Source organism: Olea europaea, unplaced genomic scaffold, assembly GCF_002742605.1.
Source record: "Olea europaea var. sylvestris unplaced genomic scaffold, O_europaea_v1 scaffold311, whole genome shotgun sequence".
In the NCBI taxonomy this organism is placed as follows: Eukaryota; Viridiplantae; Streptophyta; class Magnoliopsida; order Lamiales; family Oleaceae; genus Olea; species Olea europaea.
In genome coordinates this window covers 755,126-776,888 of record NW_019249854.1, presented here as the reverse complement: position 1 = coordinate 776,888, position 21,763 = coordinate 755,126, and the positions used below count along the sequence as shown (strand labels likewise).

The 21,763-nt window shown below is 37.2% G+C and overlaps 1 protein-coding gene and 1 pseudogene across 1 annotated transcript; one reads left to right on the top strand and one right to left on the bottom strand.

The window, feature by feature from the left end:
* Nucleotides 1-11,102: 11,102 nt before the first annotated feature.
* LOC111385224 lies at nucleotides 11,103-12,047 on the bottom strand (annotated as a pseudogene).
* Nucleotides 12,048-14,770: 2,723 nt separating this feature from the next.
* On the top strand, nucleotides 14,771-16,231 carry LOC111385223. Its single transcript, XM_023009600.1, has one exon. The coding sequence runs from the start codon at nucleotides 14,771-14,773 to the stop codon at nucleotides 16,229-16,231; it is 1,461 nt and encodes a 486-aa protein (XP_022865368.1).
* Nucleotides 16,232-21,763: the final 5,532 nt, after the last annotated feature.

Here is a 21,763-nt window from a genome sequence, read left to right as displayed (position 1 = left end):
CCCAGTTGGAAGAAGCATCCCAACTTCTCTTGGAGCAACCAGAATCAAAATAGGCCACAGGGACAATTTCAACAACAAGAGAAGAGGCCTCAATTGGAAGATATGATAGGAAAATTCATGGAAAAAGCCGAAGCTACACTTCAAAATCAAAATGCAGCCATCAAAAATTTAGAAACTCAGATGGGGCAGTTGGCCATCGCATTGACTGGCAGAACGCCAGGTAACTTGCCGAGTAACACAGAAATCAATCCCAAAGAGCAAGCCAAGGCCATTACAACTCGAGTGGAGTACAATTGCCTAAAATTCATGTCAAGAGACCGGGTGTGATTGGAGAGACATCTGCTGAAGTAGAGACTGTTGTAAAGGAATCAACTCCAAAGGAAAATTCAGAAAAGTCACAAGATAAGGTCAAAGTCACAGTCAACCCATACGACCCTTCGATTCCCTTTCCACAGCGATTGAAGAAGCAAAAATTGGAGTAACAGTACAAAAAATTCCTAGAAGTCTTTAAAAAGCTCCATATCAACATCTCACTAGCCGATGCACTATTCCAGATGCCTAGCTATGCGAAGTTTCTCAAAAATATTATATCAAACAAAGACAAGCTGGAGGACCATGAGACAGTAATGCTTACGGAGGAATGCAGTGCCAGAATCTAGAAAAAGTTCCCACCAAAACTGAAAGAGCCAGGGAGTTTTACTGTTCCTTGCACTATTGGTGAAGTTTATTTTGATAAAGCATTATGTAACCTCGATGCAAGTATTAATTTAATGCCTTTATCTATTTTTAGGAAACTCGACTTGGGAAAAGCTAAAGCGACTACTGTGACACTTCAGCTGGCAGATAGGTCACTGACACATCCCAGAGGGATAATTGAAGATGTGGTTATCAAGGTTGAAAAGTTCATATTCCCAGCAGATTTTCTTATATTGGACATGGAAGAAGAAAAGGATGTCTCATTGATACTTGGCAGACCATTTCTGGCAACAGGGAGAGCATTAATTGATGTTCAAAGGGGGTAGTTGATCTTAAGATTGGGAGAGGAGTAGTTATTGTTCAATGTATTCAAGGCCATGAAACTGCCAGCAGAATCAGATAGCTGTTACCAAGTTGACATCATTGACAAGTCAATCCAAGAAACATTCTTAATTCATGGCCCATCTGACGCCTATAAGGCATGCATTGCACAATCCCAATCAGTTCAGTCAGATTCTCTTGAAGTTGAAACATGTGCAAGGTTTATGGAGACCAACCCTCCATACACTCGAAAGAGGCACTTCGAGGAACTGGAGATGGGAAATACAAAGTCATTACCTTCCATTCAGCAACTGCCAGTTTTGGAACTCAAGCAACTACCGCCACATCTCAGATATACATATTTGGGGGAGTCAGATACACTTCCAGTAATCATTTTGAACATATTCAGTGAGGTGGATGAAGAAAAATTGCTCAGGGTACTCAGAGAGAACAAGACGGCGATTGGGTGGACAATAGCTGACATTAAAGGGATCAGCCCTTCTCTGTGTATGCATAAAATTCTAATGGAAGAAAATTACAAGCTAAGTATAGAGGGTCAGAGAAGATTGAATCTAAACATGAAGAAAGTAGTCAGGATAGAGATATTAAAATTACCGGATGTAGGAATTATCTACCCAATTTCAGATAGTGCATGGATTAGTCCAGTTCAAGTGGTGCCGAAAAAAGGGGGAATCACAGTGGTGAAAATGAGAAGAATGAATTAATTCCCACAAGAACAGTTATGGGATGGAGAGTTTGTATCGATTATCCAAACTCAATGCAGCTACACGAAAGGATCACTTTCCACATCCATTCATTGATCAGATGTTGGAGAGGTCGGCTGGACATTCACACTACTGCTTCCTTAATGGATACTCGGGCTACAATCAGATACCTGTCGCACCAGATTATCAGGAGAAGACCACTTTAACTTTCCCCTACGGTACTTTTGCTTATCGTAGGATGTCTTTTGGTCTTTGCAATGCTCCAGCTATATTTCAGAGGTATATGATGGTAATATTCTCCGATATGATTGAAAGGTTTATTGAGGTTTTCATGGTCGACTTCTCAGTGTTTGGATCTTCATTCGATGAATGTCTAGAACACCTAAATTTGGTCTTATAGAGATGCAAGGAGACTAACATGGTTTTAAATTGGGAGAAATGTCACTTTATGGTGCAGAAAGACATTCTACTCGGGCATCGGATCTCGGCAAAAGGAATTAAGGTCGTTAAGGCAAAAATTCAAGTTATTGAGAAGTTACCACCGCCTACATCAGTTAAAGGAGTTTGCAGCTTCTTGGGGCATCGGGGTTCTACAGGAGATTTATAAAAGATTTCTCAAAGATCACTAAGCCGTTATACAATCTGCTAATGAAAGGTGTGGCCTTTGAGTTTAATGAGGAATGTTTCATAGCATTCAACACTTTAAAGGAGAAACTCACGACAGCACCAGTAATCATGGTACCAGACTGGAAACTGCCTTTTGAATTGAGGTGTGATACCAGTGATCACACCGTGGGTGCAGTATTAGGACAGCAGAGGAACAAGATTTTTCATGTGATCTACTATGCAAGCAAAACTTTAAATGATGCGCAAATCAATTATGCCACCACTGAAAAGGAGCTGTTGGTCGTGATATATGCATTCGACAAATTTCGATCATACCTTATCGGGTCTAAAGTCATCGTCTACATAGATCATGATGCATTGAAGTATCTACTCACAAAGAAGGATGCAAAGCCGAGATTGATTCGTTGGGTGCTGTTGCTGCAAGAATTTGATATCGAGATACAAGATAAGAAGGGCAGTGAGAATGTAGTAGCAAACCACCTATCCCGATTAGGGCCTAGGGAGACAGAAGAATTAGTGGACATCAATGAGATCTTCCCGGATGAGCAGATGTTGAGAGTAGATGAAGCATCTTGGTACGTAGATATCGTCAATTACTTGGCCGGTTCCATCCCACCGTCAGACTACTCAAGTCACCAGAGGAAAAAGTTCTTCAACGAATTAAAGTATTATTTCTGGGAGGATCCAATTCTCTATCGGCGAGGGGCTGATCAGATATGAAGGAGATGTATACCTGAAGAAGAAGTACATGAGATTCTCGAGCATTGCCACTCATCTGCATATGCAGGGCACTTTGGGGCTTCGAAAACAGCTGCAAAATTCTACAATCAAAGTTTTACTGGCCTACACTGTTTAGAGATGCCTTTGAGTTTGTCAAGGGGTGTGACAGATGTCAACGCACTGGAAATATCTTAAGGAGGAATGAAATGCCGCTGAATAACATTTTGGAAGTGGAGATATTCGATGTTTGGGAAATTAACTTCATGGGACCTTTTCCCCCTTCATTCTCAAATCAGTACATCTTGGTAGTAGTGGACTATGTATCAAAATGGGTGGAAACAGTTACACTACCAACAAATGACTCAAAGGCAGTAATTGGGTTCTTGAAGAAATATATTTTCACCCGATATGGTACACCGCGAGCTATGATCAGTGACGGGGGCAAACACTTCTATAATCGCCAGTTTGAGTAGCTATTGAATAAATATGGCATTAAACACCATGTTGCTACCCCATATCATCCACAAACCAGCGGGCAAGTTGAAGTATCTAATCAGCAGGTGAAGATAATACTTGAGCTCATAGTGAACTCATCTAGAAAGGACTGGTCTAAAAAGTTGGATGATACATTGTGGGCTTACAGGACAGCATTCAAGACACCGATAGGCATGCCTCCATACCGCCTAGTTTTTGAAAAAGCGTGCCATCTGCCATTAAAAATGGAGCACCGAGCATATTGGGCTATGAAACAGTTAAATATGGACTTGACTGCAGCCGGCGAAAAGCGCCTACTACAACTTAATGAGTTAGATGAATTTAGAATGGAAGCTTATGAAAATTCAAAACTCTACAAGAAACGAACCAAGAAGTGGCATGACATGCATATTCAGAGGCGAGAATTCGATGTGGGGTAGCAAGTGCTATTGTATAATTCGATACTCAAGCTGTTCCCAGGAAAACTACAATCACGGTGGTCGAGTCCTTACACTGTCACGAAAGTCCTACCATATAGGGCTATACAAGTTAACCATGAGACTAAGGGTACTTTCACTGTTAATGGGCAAAGGCTAAAACACTACTGGGGCGATGACTTCTCCAACTAAAAGTCCACCGTTCAACTCAAGATGCCAGAATAAAGCAGCTGCAGAAAAGTCAAGCTATGGACTATAAACTAGCGCTGGGTGGGAGGCAACCCACTGTATCTTTTTCATTACTTTTAATTTTGGCATTAGCTTAGGAAATTTTGATTTTCACGTTTGATTTTTTAGGTATAGGTCATCGATCATCTATGCATGTCAATAAAATCTAAGTATCGTTCACATGAATTCCTAGGCATAGAACACATGTTCGATAAGCTTGAAATGGTTTTGGGTGATTGAGAGCATAATTCACTCATTTCAAGATAAAAGGACGTTTTCAAAAATCTAAAGGACAAATGTGTGCTAGAGAGTTCAAAGAGGAGGAATCAATGTTTGTATTTTATTTTGTTTTGTTCTTAAAAAAAAAAAAAATTGCCTATGCGATAGCATAGAAATAATGTCTATGCGGTCGCATAGACATCAACCGAAAATAATTGAGGGGGCAACCTTATCACGATGCGACCGCATAGGTTAAAACTATACGGCCGCATAGTGGTGAATCGGTCAATGATTTAAACCATGATCGGTTCACTTTCACTCATTCCCCTTTCCTCTCCCTTCGTTCATCTCTCGCACTCACACACATATATGCACCCACATCTCTCCCAAACCCTCAACCCATAATATCAACACAACAAACACGCACCAATTTTTAATCCATCACACATTTGAAGTGAGCAAAGGGTTCAAATCCTACAAGTCTACTAAAGTTTCCAAGGTAAGCACCATACACATTACTTTACAATTTCGAAATTTGGGATTTGGGTTGTCTAAATTTTCAGTCATTGACAAGGATTACATTTAGGTTTGTGATCAATATGTGAATGTGGAGCCAATTGCGTTTGTGATTAATATGTGAATGTGGAGCCAATTGACAAAGCGTCAATAACCAAAATAGGAAAATTTCATAGTGCACACAATATGTTCGATAAAATGCCTAAGTTAAACTTCTATTGCATTTTTGTGCATCTAGTGTGGCATTTGATTGATGTTTGAATGGATTACCTTTTTTTGATGCATTACCACACAATTTGAATTAGAAAACACCAACACCCAACATCAACACACATGCACATGGCTAGGTCACGGCACCTTACGTCCCCTACTTTACACAATCATTTGACACACCAAACGACATCCAATTGAGTTGAAAATTGAGTTTGTGCTAGATCTCATTGAATTCTTTCATATGCTCAGAGGTTGTCGAGAAAATGTCGATAATTCTTGATGATACGCAGGGCCGAAAGTGCGCACTCGGTCATGGATCCACTTTTTAAAATGTGCATGTTTCGACCTAGTTTTCTTAGTTCTTCCTTTTGGTGCAGTATTTCTGCTATCTTGAATATCATGTTTTGAAGCTTGCACACCAATGTGTTATACATGCATGTTAAAGCAAGTTTGGGGGATTTTGCACTTCACAAACATCCTCTCTCGTTTTCTTAATTATCATAAGTCAATAGCCTGATACACCTCTTTTCTTACCTTTGTAGAATGTCGCCAAAGAGAACATCAAAAGGAAAAGAGAAGGTTGGTTCCGCATTTGGCACAGCCCAAACTAGAAAGCTCGAAGGAGATGTCAAGAGATTTCTATCCTCAGACACAGCAGCCTGTTACGCCAATGTTATCCATGAGTGGGCACTCATCCCCGAAAGGCCAGTTAAGTTGGAAGATTTCCCCGATTTTGAATTAGTTTACTTAATCCACAACTGTGGTTGGGAGAAAGTAATTGAAAGACCGTATCCAGTGTATGAAAATCTGGTGAAGGAGTTCTATGCCAACTTCAATACAGAAATCGACACTCCTAGATCAAATCATCTACATCAAACATGGGTTTGGGGTAAATGGATTATGTTCTCACTGAAGTGATTCATGACTATTATCAGCTAATCTGGAATAATGTGGTCCTCGTCCCACATAATTTCAATTGGATTGAGGTTGCAGAAGTATTATTGGGACGTGAGCATGCTTGGCCTCTACCGACTGTAGATTGGTATCAGATTGATCTTACCCCATCTCTAGCTATCCTATGGTTATTCATATGCTACAACATCAAGCCCATATCCTATAGGACAACATTCACAAATCTAAAGGCGGGGTTTATCTATCATTTGGTTCGGGGAAACAAGATTGATTTGGCCACATGCATCTACAACCAGATACAGAATATAGGCACATGGGGAGACAAGTACACCTCACTAATTTTCCCAAGTTTGATAAGTGGGATATGTAGAGCTGCGGGCATACAAGTCCAGCATGGGGAAGCACCAAAAAAACTAAGTCCCTATATCAAGCACCTCACACTAGAGGCACAGGACCAAACCAGAGTTAAACATCAACAGAAGTTAGAAAATGAGCGATGCCGACAGCAACAGGCTGAGAAAGGACAAGCAGCTGAGAACTTCGAGATGCCACAAGTTCTTCCACCACCGATTAACATTGATACCCAGTTATTGAGGCAAATGTTTGCCACTATGATAGGACACAGTCGAGACATGCAGAGTCTTCAGCAATCATTTGGAGCAATGAGTGCCACCATCCAGCAGATGCAGAATGATATGGCAATCACAAGAAACTTTACATCCAATGCCACCAGTGAGTCCCTTGCAACAAGAAGAGAGATGAGTACTTTTGATGGGAGATTGGGAATGTACATTGGCAGGATGGATGGTATACAGTGGCGAGTGAATGAGACATGGGACCATTTAGGAAGTTTGGAGACCAGGGTTCAGGCTATGCAAGTGGAGCAGACCTAACAGTCTGGCCTGTTGAGAGAGATTTTATCCCGCCTTCCTCCCCCTTCTGGAGATGATGCTACAGGACCCAGCCTCCCATCACAGCCACCGTATTGATCAGGGGAGTTTTGTTTACCTCATTTTACTATTTTGTGTTCATTTTTTTTCTTAAATTATGTCATTTAAACTTTAATTTTTACATTGAGGACAATGTACTGTATAAGTTTGGAGGATGGTGGCATAATTTAAAACAAATAGTCAGCATGTAATTATTTTGCATTTTCACAGTCCGTCGTTATTATTAACTAATTGTTGCATGATGCATGCTTGATGAGTGAGTGTTGATTATACTTTTACATTCTTGTGTGGGCTTGATAGCCTTGCCGGCTATGATGTGATTATTGGATTGGTATAATTTATGAACTTTAGATATAGTGCTAAATAGATTAATCAATACTTGTGATGCAATACTTGACATTATCTATGCACGCTATTCATGCTTGACATGTTAGGTGAATGACTAGATTTTGAGCATAAAGTAGGAAAGGAATGATAACCCTGTATTGAATTAACACGTAAATCACCTTAAGACAGTTTGGAATTGGTTGATCTCTCATAGGGAGCATTGAGATAAGCGGGGGATCCGTGCATGAAATTTTATTGTGTGGATTGCCTAGACCAGTGGTGAAGATTAGGTGAAAATCTTAAATTGGGGATTGGTTTTGGAAACCAAATGTCTAGAACAATAAGGGCATAAAATTAATTTGTGAGAATAAGACACTTCTTTTCATGCCTTTATGACTCGAGCAAATAAGCCTGTAAGAATATTTCAAAACCTGGTGCCCTAAGGTCAACTGGCTTGGGAGTCAATAGCCTAAAGCTCACTAAAGGGGTCATATAGAAAGCAAAAGGGAAGAGGTTAATAAAAAGTCATCTGATCATGCGTTTATAACTTGAGTGAATAAGCCTGCAAGGGTTTAAAACCTGGTGCCCTAAGGTCAACTGGCCTGGGAGTAACTAGTCTAAAGCTCGTTACATGGGTTATATAGAAAGTAAATGAGAATATGATTAAAAAAATGGAAAGTGAGAAAAATAAAAAAGAGACAATAACATGAAGAAAAGTCCTTAGACATTTGGTTCAGGAAACTATACCTTTGAGGCGAGGCAAGTAACCTATTTTAATCTTGAGTGTCGAAGCAATCAAACTTGGGAGAGCCTTCACTTGTTGAAATGTAAACTTGTGATAGTGAGATTAATCCAAACTACGAGAGGGTGAGGACTACAGCTATGTAAACTCCTAATTTTAAAACACAACCTCGGGATAATTGAGTGAAAAGAGTAAGTTTGGGGAGTTTGGGGGGTTGTGTATCTCTCGAGCGAGTAAGGATACATTTGACCACTTGGGGTCGGGACTCAACCCATTATGAATTTGATATGTTGGCATGAATTCACACACACACGTCAAGTATGCATTTAACAGGTAAAGGTTGATGTCATTTTTGCAGTGATAAATTGTCATAAAGTCAAATACTTAGTCCAATCCTGAGCCACGATAGGGAATTAAGCCATGTTTGTTCAGAATTAAGTCACTATCTTGTTTGAGGACAAACAATAGTTCAAGTTGGGGGGGTTGGTACACTTATTTAGATCACAAACATGATTTAATTACGAGCAAAATGTTTAAATTGTAACTTAATCTCATTGAATTCATGCAATGTAGGCGTTTCTATGGAAATGGTGGAATTCAGGAGAAAAGAGCCGAAAAAGGACTAAAATGGAGTAAAGTGATAGTTCAGGGACTAAGGATGCAAATATTCAAAAGTTGAACTAAAAGGCAACCCGGGAATACAAATATGCTAAGTATGAACTCAAAAGCGATACAAAATGATTGGAAGAAGAAGGAATTGCAAAGGGACTAAAATGAAGAAAAATGAAAGTTTAAGGACCAAAATAGACATTCTGCATAGTTGGTAGCACTATGCTATCCTCTATGCGGTTGCATAGAGGCCTTCCGAGAATTTTTTCTCAAATCTTTTTACTCTATGCAACCGCATAGAAATTTACTATGTGATCACATAGAACAAAGATTCGGGGTCGATTCTGTAGTTTCCTTATACGACTGAAACTCTTTTGGTAACCTAATTTTCGCGCGATATAAATACCAAAAGACGTCTAGAAAGAGGCAAAACATATTGGATGCACAAAAACACTTCTTGGAGAGGATTTTGAGCGCAAGAACGAAGATTTACACGAAGAGCTTCAAGATTTCTCAAGATTTCATAACCCGGTGATGCCTTTTATCCAAAGTCTGATATATTCTTTTATTTTAACTATGTTAGGCTAGATTTTCATGTGCTAGGAGATCGATGTGCCATGTAATTTGATCTTTAATTTTCTAGTTTTGCAATTTGACATCAAGACATATTTCTATTGTTTTGAATGATTTATATGCAATTATTGTTTCCGCAATTAAGGGCCCATAATTGTGTGAGTTTGGGTGATTTATTCTTGCATTCGAGATAATTGGAATAGGTTCGACATAATATAAATCATCGTAGGGTCAGATAGGGGATAGAAATATACTGCTATGCCCTATGTGAATCTTTAAGTGTTCATAAAATCGCATGCATTTTTACATATACACTTGTCATAGAAATATAGGCCAGTGGTATGTAGAAATAGGTTCGATACATCTCGAGAGAGAGTATTCGATAGACTTAGGAACATTGATTCGTCACAATTGAAGTGTGTTGTCACATTGTGAAACTAGGGTTTTAAAGTGATAATTGCATTAAAAATCGTGATCCTAGTGTGTTTAATTTCTGTTGATTACAACAAACGTGTGTTCTCAACATTTGATTTCATTTTAGAGTGTTAAAAATATTATTTTTTATATTTAATTTAATTCAATCATAAAAATTGCATAATTAGGGTTTTCTTTTCGAAATTAGGGTTTTAATAGGTTCACATTCACTTTAGTAATTTAGTTTCAGTTAAGGCAGCGATAGGTAAAATTGAACTAATCAATCTCTGTGGGACGATATTCGGACTCATTTAATCTACTTTATTACTTGTTAACGAACCGTACACTTGCGGTAGTTTTAAATCGAAGCCATCGACCCCCCTGGGGAGCTCTACCTTTACGTGAGTCCATCGATCCCCCTGGGACGCTCTACTTTTACGCGAGGTCATTGACCCCCCGAGGGCGCTCTACCTTTACGTGAGGCCATCGACCCCCCGAAGCGCTCTACCTTTACGCAAAATCATCTACCCCCCGAAAGTGACCTATGTGGCCACCCTAACACTTAGTCAAAAAGTCTCAGGTAAATTGACAAAGCTCCATGGCGGTTATTATGGGCACAGCCTCTAGGCGGGAAGTTATAGATCCCCCAGGAGAACGTGGGGTAGTGGAAAAGCCAACGTGGAACACGTGGTACCTTGATTGCCCGGCATTCACCCAACTTTCAGCTCCTATAAATACTCCCGAAGGCGACACAAGTAAGGGGATTGACATTTTTTTAGCTATCTGGACTCTATCCTTATTTTTCCTAACACTTATACTGATTCTTATGCCAAAGGTAAAATGAGGGAGAAAGCCCCGTCCTCACTTTTCAGGTTGTATACGCACGTCGAAGTAGCAAGAACGCGAATGGCCACCAGGTAGATCAAGAGGTATTATTCCACCACCATTTCAGTTTAAATTATAAGATATATAGAAATGAGCTGTGGAAAAATGGATAATACTTGTAGATCTCAAGTATTATGTCTTTTTGTTTTAATTTTGTAAACATTATACCCATTATTGTAATGCCTTTCCAAAACTGTAATCTAAGAAATTTATTAGGGGTTCTTAACACATGTTCGTGTTCGAATCACTTTCCAAAATGTAATCTTAAGAACCTTAACATTTGGATAAAGAAAAATCTTGGTAGGGACTAATCCTAAAGGTCCCAATGCCCATACTTGTGTGCCTCAGTTTTTCCTCCCATTCTCTATTCTCTCCATCTGGGAACAAATTTTGAATTACTGTATCTTACTGTAACAGAAAAGTCACAAAAATATATTTTATTACTGTTTTTATAATAAAACCAACTTTGTTTTAGTCCTAATTGCAAGAACATAAAACATGCATGCTAGTTCCATCAAACAGTGTAATGTAGCAAAGGATTGGTTTCTGATGGTACACTGCTCTCATGATCACTAGATGTCCATGTGGAGTTGAGGTCTGATAGCGATACTGATCCCACTTTAGTGCTGATTACTTGCGTATTCCTTTGGACAGTCGCTTGCACCTTAAATAGCCTGATATTCTCCAATTCCATGCTGACTTTTTTCATTGTTGGCCTTTTCTTCTCATTCAAATCCAAGCATCTATATGCTAAAGTAGCAACAGTAATAATGTCTTCATCTTTATCATGCTCTAAAATTATAGGGTCAAAAAATTTATGAAGGCAGTTTTGTTCCATAGACATAAGAAAACGCACAGCTAAACTTCTTTCATCTTCTATATCACTTGAAATTATTGGTTTCTGTCCTGATAAGAGCTCAATAAGAGCAACATCAAAGCTATAGACATCACTCTTATCAGTAAATTGGCTTGACCGGAAGTATTCTGGATCTAGATAGCCAAAGGTCCCCTTAACTAAGGTGGTGAAGTGAGTTTTATCTACTGCGATAGACCTTGAAATTCCAAAATCTGACACTTTGGGTCTATAGTTTTCATCTAGAAGGCTATTGCTCGACTTGATGTCCCCGTGATAAATGGGTGTGGAAGTTGAATAATGTAGATAAGCAAGAGCTCCTGCTACCTCTGCTGCAATTTTTAGGTGCATATCTCATGTCATAGGAAACTCAGCACTCAGGTCATGGATGTGATTGAAGAGGGTTCTATTAGCAATAAACTCGTAAACCAACAAAGGAACTTCTGTCTCCAAACAACATCCAAGTAGCGCAACAACATTTCTGTGGTTAATTTGAGAAAGGATTACGACCTCATTTATAAACTCATCCAATCCATTTTCACCTACTAACTTGGACTTCTTTACTGCAACAGTTCTCCCGTCAGATAACATGCCCTTATAAACTCTACCTTCACCATCTCGTCCAAGTATTCTACTTTCATTGAACTGATCGGTTGCCTTTGATAACTCCTTAGCTGTGAAAAGTCTTGTTTTTTCTACATGGCCTTCTTTAGTAGATATTTGTTGCCGTAATAAAAGACCACCATTTCGTTTGAAATATTTTTGTTTACGATTGCATTCCTTCTTGATAAGTGTATTTTATACACTTATGTAAACCTAAAAATATAGACATTTAATAGTTATTCAAAGCAATTATAGCCTAAATTGTTGTATATTTCATTTATTAGGTAAAAACTCGATGGTTGGAAGTTAAACCAAAAGAAAGAAGTGGAAAACGGCGAAAAACGGCGAAGTACAAAGTTGAGGACAAAATTGCAAATATCCAATGGTTGAATTGGACCATAAGAGATATTTTAAAGGTTGATGGGAGTCAATTGGATGCAATTAGAAGTAAAAAAGGAATGGAATATCATCAGAATATTACCATAAATCGACTTCCAATTACATGATATATTTTTCAGATTTTTAGCCAAGGATTGCGACCAATTTTTGGTATAGTAAACGTCCGAATTGGAAAACACATATTTCTAGAAAAATTGTATCCCGTTTAATTATCTTTCCAAAGCATTTTGAAACAACTCAATCGGATATCGGGAGACAAAGTTATGATCAAAATACTGACTACTATGTAGAGACAACGCGCACGAGAGTAACTTTCCTTATTCAATTGGAACTCTTTTGGAAACCAATTTGGATGTGATTTTTCACCAATTTTTAACCACTACAGATACTTAACAGGAGAATACACAAAGGGGCTCTCATACTTTTCTCTTATACATAATATACTCCTATATATTCATCAATTACCATCATCAAAGGAGGAGAGAATTCATTATTTTTGTGAGAGAATTGAAGGGGACTTGCAAGAATTCAATCAAGTGAAGATTCAAACTTGGTATCAGACAAAGAAGAGAGAACGCAAGTGGAGATTTATTAAGAAACTATTGAAGAGATTCAAAATTTCAAGATTTGTCTTCATCTTCTCAATTTATCAAAAATCCGGGTTATGTCTTTCCACTTATACATGATTTCTTGTAATTTAAATATGTTAGGCTAATTTTTCATATTTGCTAGGATGTGATGAACCCTTGTTATGAATTTTTAATTTGAATAATTTAATTGACTTTAATTTGTTTAATTATTTGGATGTTTATTATCGTTTTCATGTCTTTCAATTAATTGGCCAATAGTTGAATTGTTTGTGAATTTTGTTGTTATCGAGAGAGACAATAGGATCATTAGCACAAAATAATATAAATTGTGAGGTTCGATAAAAGATGGAGATATATCTCTATGCTTCATATGGTTTTTATAAGATGTTCTAGCTCGTTTAATGCATTTATCATGTTCGCATCTTTCATCGAATAATAGGAAGGTCGCATGAGGGGAATATATTTGATAACTATCGAGAGAGGTTTTCAATTAAAATAGGAACATTGACCAACAAGCATGATTTCAAATTGTCAATTTAAATTGTCGAACTAAAAATGGAGTAGCAAGGGGATTCCACATCTTAGCAATACTTCTCGCAAATTTGATAAATTTTTACTTGCTTTCTATTTAGTTGATAGATTTAATAGTGTTAGTTACAACTTGACCTTGCTATTCGATTAAGGGAATTATTAGTTTTAACTCGATCAAACACATAATCCTCGTGGGTTCGATACTCTACACACCACTTTATTACTTGTTCACGATCTCGTTCACTTGCAGGTAATCAATCGATCAAGTTTTTGGAGGCGTTGCTGGGGACTATTGTTTTTGACTAGTTTTAGTTAATTTTAACTTTAATCTGAATTTTTCTTATTTTTAGTTTAGTTCATTAATTTAAATTTTTTTTACAGTGTTTCTTGCTTTCTTTTTCAAGACTTTGTATGCGAAGTTCAAGAACTGGTGATCTTGCTCAATTTGACCCAGAAATCGAACGAACATTCAACTTTCAAAGAAGACAACAGCTTGAAACACATCAAAAATAGAAAGAGGAAGACATGGCAAACGAAAATCCGAATCAATTAGCCATCGGGGCTAATCTAGGAGTAGCACAACCGAATATCGCTGTAGTCAATGAAAATGCAAGGCTCATGGGAGAATATATGGTTCCACCGGTAGTGGAAAGCCAGTCGAGTATCGTATATCCGACGTTTGATCAGGCAAACTTCCACCTGAGGACAGATGTCATCAACACGTTCCAAAATGCGCTACAATTTTTTGGGAAAGCTACAGAGAATCTCAACGCTCATATATCAAGATTTCTGGACATGTGTGCAACAATTGAGTATTCGGGGGTTTCAAGCGAAGCAATTAGACTAAGGCTCTTCCCATACACATTGAGGGATTCAGCAAGGGAATGGTTAGACATTTGCCCACCGCAGAGCATTACAACATGGAACCAATTGAGTCAGAAATTTCATAGCAAATATTTCCCACCAAAAAGGATTGCAAGGCTAAGGGACAAGATCACCATTTTTCAGCAAATGGACTCAGAATGCTATTCAGAGGCTTGGGAATGATACAAGGGTTTACTTCGCCAGTGCCCACAACACGGATTGTAGAAATGGCTTCAAGTGCAATACTTTTACATTGGTTTGAACCCGAATAGCAGGGCAAACATAGACTCTGCGTGCGATGGTTCTATCACAAAAAGAACCGCGAACCAGGTCTACCAAATCATGGAGGATTTGGCATTTACCAGTGTACTTTGGCCTACTGAAAGAACGAGCAGAAAGAAAGTTGTTGGGGTATTCGAAGTTGATTCTTTAACAGCACTTTTAGCACAATTGGCATCATTGGCACAAAAGGTAAATCAGATGAGTGTAGCCCAAACAGTGGGACCGAAATGCAAACATTGTGGAGGGAACCACGAGAGTGTTGATTGTAACATAGGATCTCATTTTGCTCAGAAAATAGAAGACGTGAACTACACTCAGAATTTTCAAAGGCAACAACACAATCCAAATCCTAACACATATTACCCAGACTGGAGAAATCACCCAGGTTTTCAATGGAGTAATAATCAGGGAGCTCACATTGCTCCACAGCAGACCGCACCACCCGAATTTCAGCAGAATGAGAAGAAGACTTCGTTAGAAGATCTTGTGACTAAGTTAACAGAAATGTCCACTCAACATATGCAGAGAACGAATAAGAGCTTGCAAGTTCAGGATGCTGCCATAAAAAATTTGGAGAATCAAATGGGACAAATAGCTAAAGCACTCTCAGAAAGACAACAAGGAGCATTGTCAAGCGACACTGACATAAATCCTAAACAGCAAGTAATGGTAGTAAAAGTTGTAGAGAATGAGGAGGTTGGGACAATCACTACACGCAATGGGATTCAATTTCCAGAAATCACAGTCGAAAGACGGGTAAAAGTAAATGAAAAAGTACCTTCCATAGATGAGGAGCAAGTGGATAAATCCGAACAGCCAGATAAAATAGTTTCACATCAAGAGTCTGAAAATCTACAGGTTAAGACAATCGCCCATATCAAACCTTATTTGCCTCCTGTCACATTTCCACAGAGATTGCAAAAGATGAAGTTGGAAGAACAGTTTGCAAGGTTCTTGGATATCTTCAAGAAGCTTCATGTTAACATTCCACTAATTGAAGCTATATCTCAAATACCAAACTATGCAAAGTTTCTGAAAGAGATTCTATCCAAAAAGAAAAGGCTTACAGATTTCGAGACAATCAAGTTAAATGAGGTGTGTAGTGCCATATTGCATAATAAATTAACTCCTAAGCTACAAGATCCAGTGAGTCTCAAAATACGTTGCTCAATAGGGAATGATTCAAATTTTAATTATTTATGTGACTCAGGAGCAAATATAAACCTAATGCCCTTCAGTAGGGAATTAGGATTGAAAGAGCTAAAGGATACATCTATCTCCCTTCAATTAGCAGACAGATCAATCAAATACCCGGGAGAAGTAGTTGAGAACGTGCTCATTAAAGTAGGAAAATTTATATTCTCCATTGATTTTGTTGTCCTAGATATAGAGGAGCCATGGGATGCAGTGTTACTTATCTTGAGCAGATCCTTCCTATCAACAAGCCGAGCTGTCATGGACTTTGAAAGTGGCGAACTAACATTGAGAGTGGAAGATAAACAAGAGAATTTTAAGATCTAAAACACTATCGAGAATCCAGTACATAGAGAGATCAATAAAAAAAACTAAGGAAGAGTCCAATTATATTACTGCAAAGGTGCAACAAGGCTCGAAGGAGACAAAACCAAAAAATTTAGGAAGCCTTGGACGAGAGAGGAACGGAGGGTTCAAGGTTTGGAAGGCAAAACGAGGATGCAAAGCCGAAAATTGCAAGGAGTGCAAAAACTCAAGATACATGTTTAAACCACCCTGATCAATTTCTCCGTACAGTTTAGCTAAAGACTATAAATTAAGCGCTTATTGGGAGGCAACCCAATCTTCTAACGCTTTTATTTATTTTGCTTTCTGCATCGCATAGCATATAGATTTATTTTGATTATTTGGTTGCATTAGATTTAGGCACGTTTTAATTTGTAAGGTATCACCATCCTTAAATACTCCACTTAGGCCATTGAATTTATTGTCGGTATTTTGATTGTTTGGGCTAAGTAACACATGTTCTAGGTTATTTGATTTTTAATGCTTGATTTAACTGCTATGTTAGGAACATAACGTCGTGGAACGCTCAAACCAACACAGACCAAAGGAGAAATATGATGATAGAGATTTTCAAGTCGTCATCCATACTGCCTCACATATTCAACAGAAAACTTCGGGGAGTATTTTCTTCCTTTTCTTCCCCATTCCCTTATACTCTTACTTTTATTTTATGACATTGAGAACAATGTCGGGTTCAAGCTTGGGGGTGAAAAAAAAACATTGAATTTTTTGGTTTTTGTATGCTTGTGTGTTTTGGTGCGTTTGTTTAGTACTACTTAAAAAAAAAACAACAAATTTTTTTATTAGATTGCATGCTTGTGTGGGTTGGATAACCTGGCCAGCAATGATGATCTGAATTGAGATTTAGTGTTAATATATAAACTGTGGATAGTTTGCATGCTAGATTGATTGAAACTTAAACTTGCAAAACTTGATATTATACGCGCATAAGAATTGAGTTTGACATTGTGATGGAATGAGTTGTTTCATGCTCTTGATAGGTGGATTTAGTTGGACATAAATGCTTTACTCAAACTATACTAAACTAATTATTCTTAGACCAAATATAGCACAGTTTGGGGTGATTTTACTATTGTAGGAAGATACTGATGTGGCTAGGGATTTCTTGTGTGAAAAAAAAAATTGTATGGATTGTCTGAGATGAACATGATAAAATTGGGTGAAAGTCTTAAGTTGGAGGTCAGTTTTCTTGAATAGGTGTATGATAAGGGACATTGCACTAATCAAGACATATATTTTAAAATTTAAAATTTCTCTTTGAAGCTTTTATGACTCGAGCAATTAAGCCTGCAAGGGTATCTTAAAACCTGATTGCCTAAAGTCATCTAATTTGGGAGTCATCGGTCTAAAGCTCGCTATAGGGGTTATTTAGAAAGCACTCAAAGATGAAGTTGCCGTTGAAAAAATAAATAATTGTTCTCTTCAAAGCCTTTTTAACTCGGGTTATTAAGCCTATAAGGGTGTTTGAAGACCTAGTGCCCTTAAGTCGTCTGACTTGGAGGTCATCGACCTAAAGCCTGCTACATGAGTCATCTAGAAAGCTTAAAGGAGAGTTCAAAAAAAATAAAAATAAAAATAAAAATGCATTAAATACCTTGTTAAGTCCTAACACTAGTTCGAGGGAATTTGACTTTTGATGAAAGATAATTAGCCTACTTGAGTCTTGCAGTCGAAGCAATCAAATAATTGGAGAATCCTTATTCATTAATGTGTTGACTTGCAACTAGTGACATCCACCCAAATTGGATAGGGTGAGAATAGTAATTAAAAACTCAATCTTAGATCACATGCTGGGAAAAGAGTGAAAAAAATAAGTTTGGGGGTATACGAATTTTACGAGAGATGAAAGAATAAATTTGACCATAGAGGGTCAAAAATTGGAACAACTTGTGAAGTCATTAATGCCTACCTAGTTCTTCACACACACACACACAAACGTTGATTTTGCATTAAAAAAATGGATATTGGTTTGATATTGTGACTTTGAAGCAGTTTGTAAATTTAATACGGTGATCTCCATTCCCGATGTAAAAAGCGAGATTATCCAACCAAAATATTTTACATGTTTGTGTGTTTGTTAAATTAAGTTATGATTTTGTTTGAAGACAAACAAATGTTTATATTTGGGAGTGTTTGATAAGTGTATTATACACTTATGTAGACCTAAAATATATATATTTAATAGTTCTTTAAAGCAATTATAGCCTAAATTGTTGTATATTTCATTTATTAGGTAAAACTCGATGGTTGGAAGTTAAACCGAAAGAAAGAAGTAAAAAAAGGCGAAAAATAGCGAAGTACAAAGTTGAGGACCAAATAGTAAATATCCAATGGTTGACTTGGACCATAAGAGATATTTTAAAGATTGATGGGAGTCAACTGGATGCAATTAGAAGTCAAAAAGGAATGGAATATCATCAGAATATTACCATAAATCGACTTCCAATTACATGATATATTTTTTAGATTTTTAGTCAAGGATTGCGACCAATTTTTGGCATAGTAAACGTCCGAATTGGAAAATATCTGTTTCTAGGAAAATTGTAGCCCTTTTAGTTATCTTTCCAACGAATTTTGAATCACTCAATTGGATATCGGGAGACAAAGTTATGATCAAAATACTGACTGATGTGCAGAGACAAAAAAATCTGCGCACGAGTGTAACTTTCTTTATTCGATTGGAAATCTTTTGGAAACCAATTTGAACGTGATTTTTCACCAATTTTCGACCACTACAGATACCTAACAGGAGAATACACAAAGGGGGCTCTCATACTTTTCTCTTATATATAATATACTCCAATATATTCATCAATTATCATCATCAAAGGAGGAGAGAATTCATTATTTTCGTGAGAGAATTTAAGGGGACTTGCAAGAATTCAATCAAGTGAAGATTCAAACTTGGTATTGGATAAAGAAGAGAGAACGCAGGTGGAGATTTATTAAGAAATCATTGAAGAGATTCAAGATTTCAAGATTTGTCTTCATCTTCTCAATTTATCAAAAATCCAGATTCTGTCTTTCCACTTATATATGATTTTTTGTAATTTAAATATGTTAGACTAACTTTTCATATTTTCTAGGATGTGATGAACCCTTGTTATGAATTTTTAATTTGAATAATTTAATTGACATTAATTTGTTTAATTGTTTGGATGTTTATTATCATTTTCATGCTTTTCAATTAATTGGCTACTAGTTGAATTGTTTGTGGATTTTGTTATTATCGAGAGAGATTATAGGATCATTAGCACAAAATAATAAATATTGTGAGGCTCAATAGAGAATAGATATATACATCTATCCTTCATATGGTTTTTATAAGATGTTCTAGCTCGTTTAATGCATTTATCATGTTCGCATCTTTCATCAAGGGATAGGAAGGTCGCATGAGAGGAATATATTTGATAACTATCGAGAGAGGTTTTTTGGCCTACGGTTGACTTCTCGTTTTGATTATAACAAACAACAATTGTGTTTAAGTGATTATAGAAGTTTACGACAAGCGGAGCTCTTGCAAGTTTGGACAAAGTGGAAATCAAGCTACATATCAAGACTGCGATCACTTCAAGAAGAAATTAGAAGAAAATATATTTAGACACCTTGATTTCAAATGTTAAGGTAAAACACTTTAGTATTTGGCATATACGTCATTTGAAGCTTAAGCAACATTTCTTCGCACGACAAACACGATTTTTGCATAAAGAAAAGCACGAACGTATTACATACTTTCTGACATGTCAAAAAGTCCGTAAAATATGTTAGAAACATCCTTCATGAATTTACATTTTGCTACATTATTTAAAGAAGAAAAATTCCAAAAATATATTGATCTAGAGGACGCATCCGGTAGCTAAAGGACGCATCTGGTAGCTCTAGCAGACAAGTCCGGTAATTCTAGCGGACATCCGGTATGACAGGTTTGTCCAACGGTCAAGAAATCGAACGTTCTGACTTCTGAACAAAAAACGGTTAGTTGACCATCCAGTACGATAGTGGACGTCCGTTAGCTTCGTTCGGTAGAACAGAACTTTTGGCCGTTTTTGTTGCTATAAATACTAGATCACTTTACATTCAATATGAGACTTTATATGAGCATTTAAAGTGAGAAATCAGTAATCTATCACCTATATACATCTATTTCTTCAATCTATTTATTAGAAAAACATTTGATTGATCCAACTTTTGAAAAATCATTCTTATCAAAGTGTTTTTCATTTCTAACACTTGAGCTTCAATCATTGCTATCTACTAAAGTGTTAGCCATCTTCTCTTGTTGTATTTAACTTCAATTATATCATTTATTATAAGAGAAGTCTTTACTTGTATACTCCTTATCTTTCAAACTTATGGGTCGAGTTGAAGTCCCAGAAATTTCAACATTGTAAAGGAACAGTGCTCCTTATTTGTAAGTCACCAAAAGTGTTGTAAGATGGTTAGATTGCACCATAAGTCAATTAATATCGTGAAAAAGGCCTTGCTCGTGACGGAGAGCTTGGTAACAGGGGACGTAGATCATGATTGGATCGAACCTCCTTATTACATCGTTTGCACTCTCTTTTCCCTTCCTATTATTACTTTTGTGTTATCTTGTTTATGCATAGTTATTTGCTTAAATTTGCGCTTATTTTCGAAAAAGATCGAATAACCAATTCACCCCCCTCTTGGTTAGTTGTTCTTGGGCTTTCAATTGGTATCAGAGCTCGGTACCCTTTTTTTTTTTTTTTATTTTACAATCTTGAGTAATGGCTAACCAAGTTTTTCAAAATAGTGAGGGGCACTCTACAAACCGACCACCATTCTTTGATGGTACCGATTATAATTATTGGAACGCTAGAATGATGATATATGTTCAATCTATTGATTACAATATTTGGAAAGTTATTGAATATGGTCCATATGCTCCCACTAAAACTATTAAGGAGGATGGTAGACCGGACCAAACTCTTCCCAAATCTAGAGAAGAATATGATGATGAAGATAAGAAAAAACTATCATTAAATGCCAAGGCTAAAAATCTACTTTAATGTCCACTTGATAGAAATGAATTTAATCGAATTAGTACATGTGATTCGGCATAGGATATTTGGCATGCTCTTGAAGTCACTCATGTTGGCACAAGTAAAGTTAAGGAAACAAAGATAAATATGCTAGTTAAAGAATTTGAAAATTTCTTTATGAAACAAAATGAGCCTATTATTGATATGATTACTCGTTTTTGCGATATTGTAAATGGTCTTAAAGGCTTTGATCGTAAATTTACTAACGGTGAACTTGTGAGCAAAATGCTTAGGTCCTTATCGAAGGAATGGAGTCCATTGAGGATGTTGATCGAGAATACTAAGGATGTAAGTACATATCCTTTGGAAGAGCTCTACAACAAATTAATGACCTATGAGCTAAATAATGCCGAGGTTAAGGAGAGAACGAGAAAAAGCAAGGAGGAATCAAAGGAATCTCCCAAACCACAAATTGCATTAAAATCGGCAA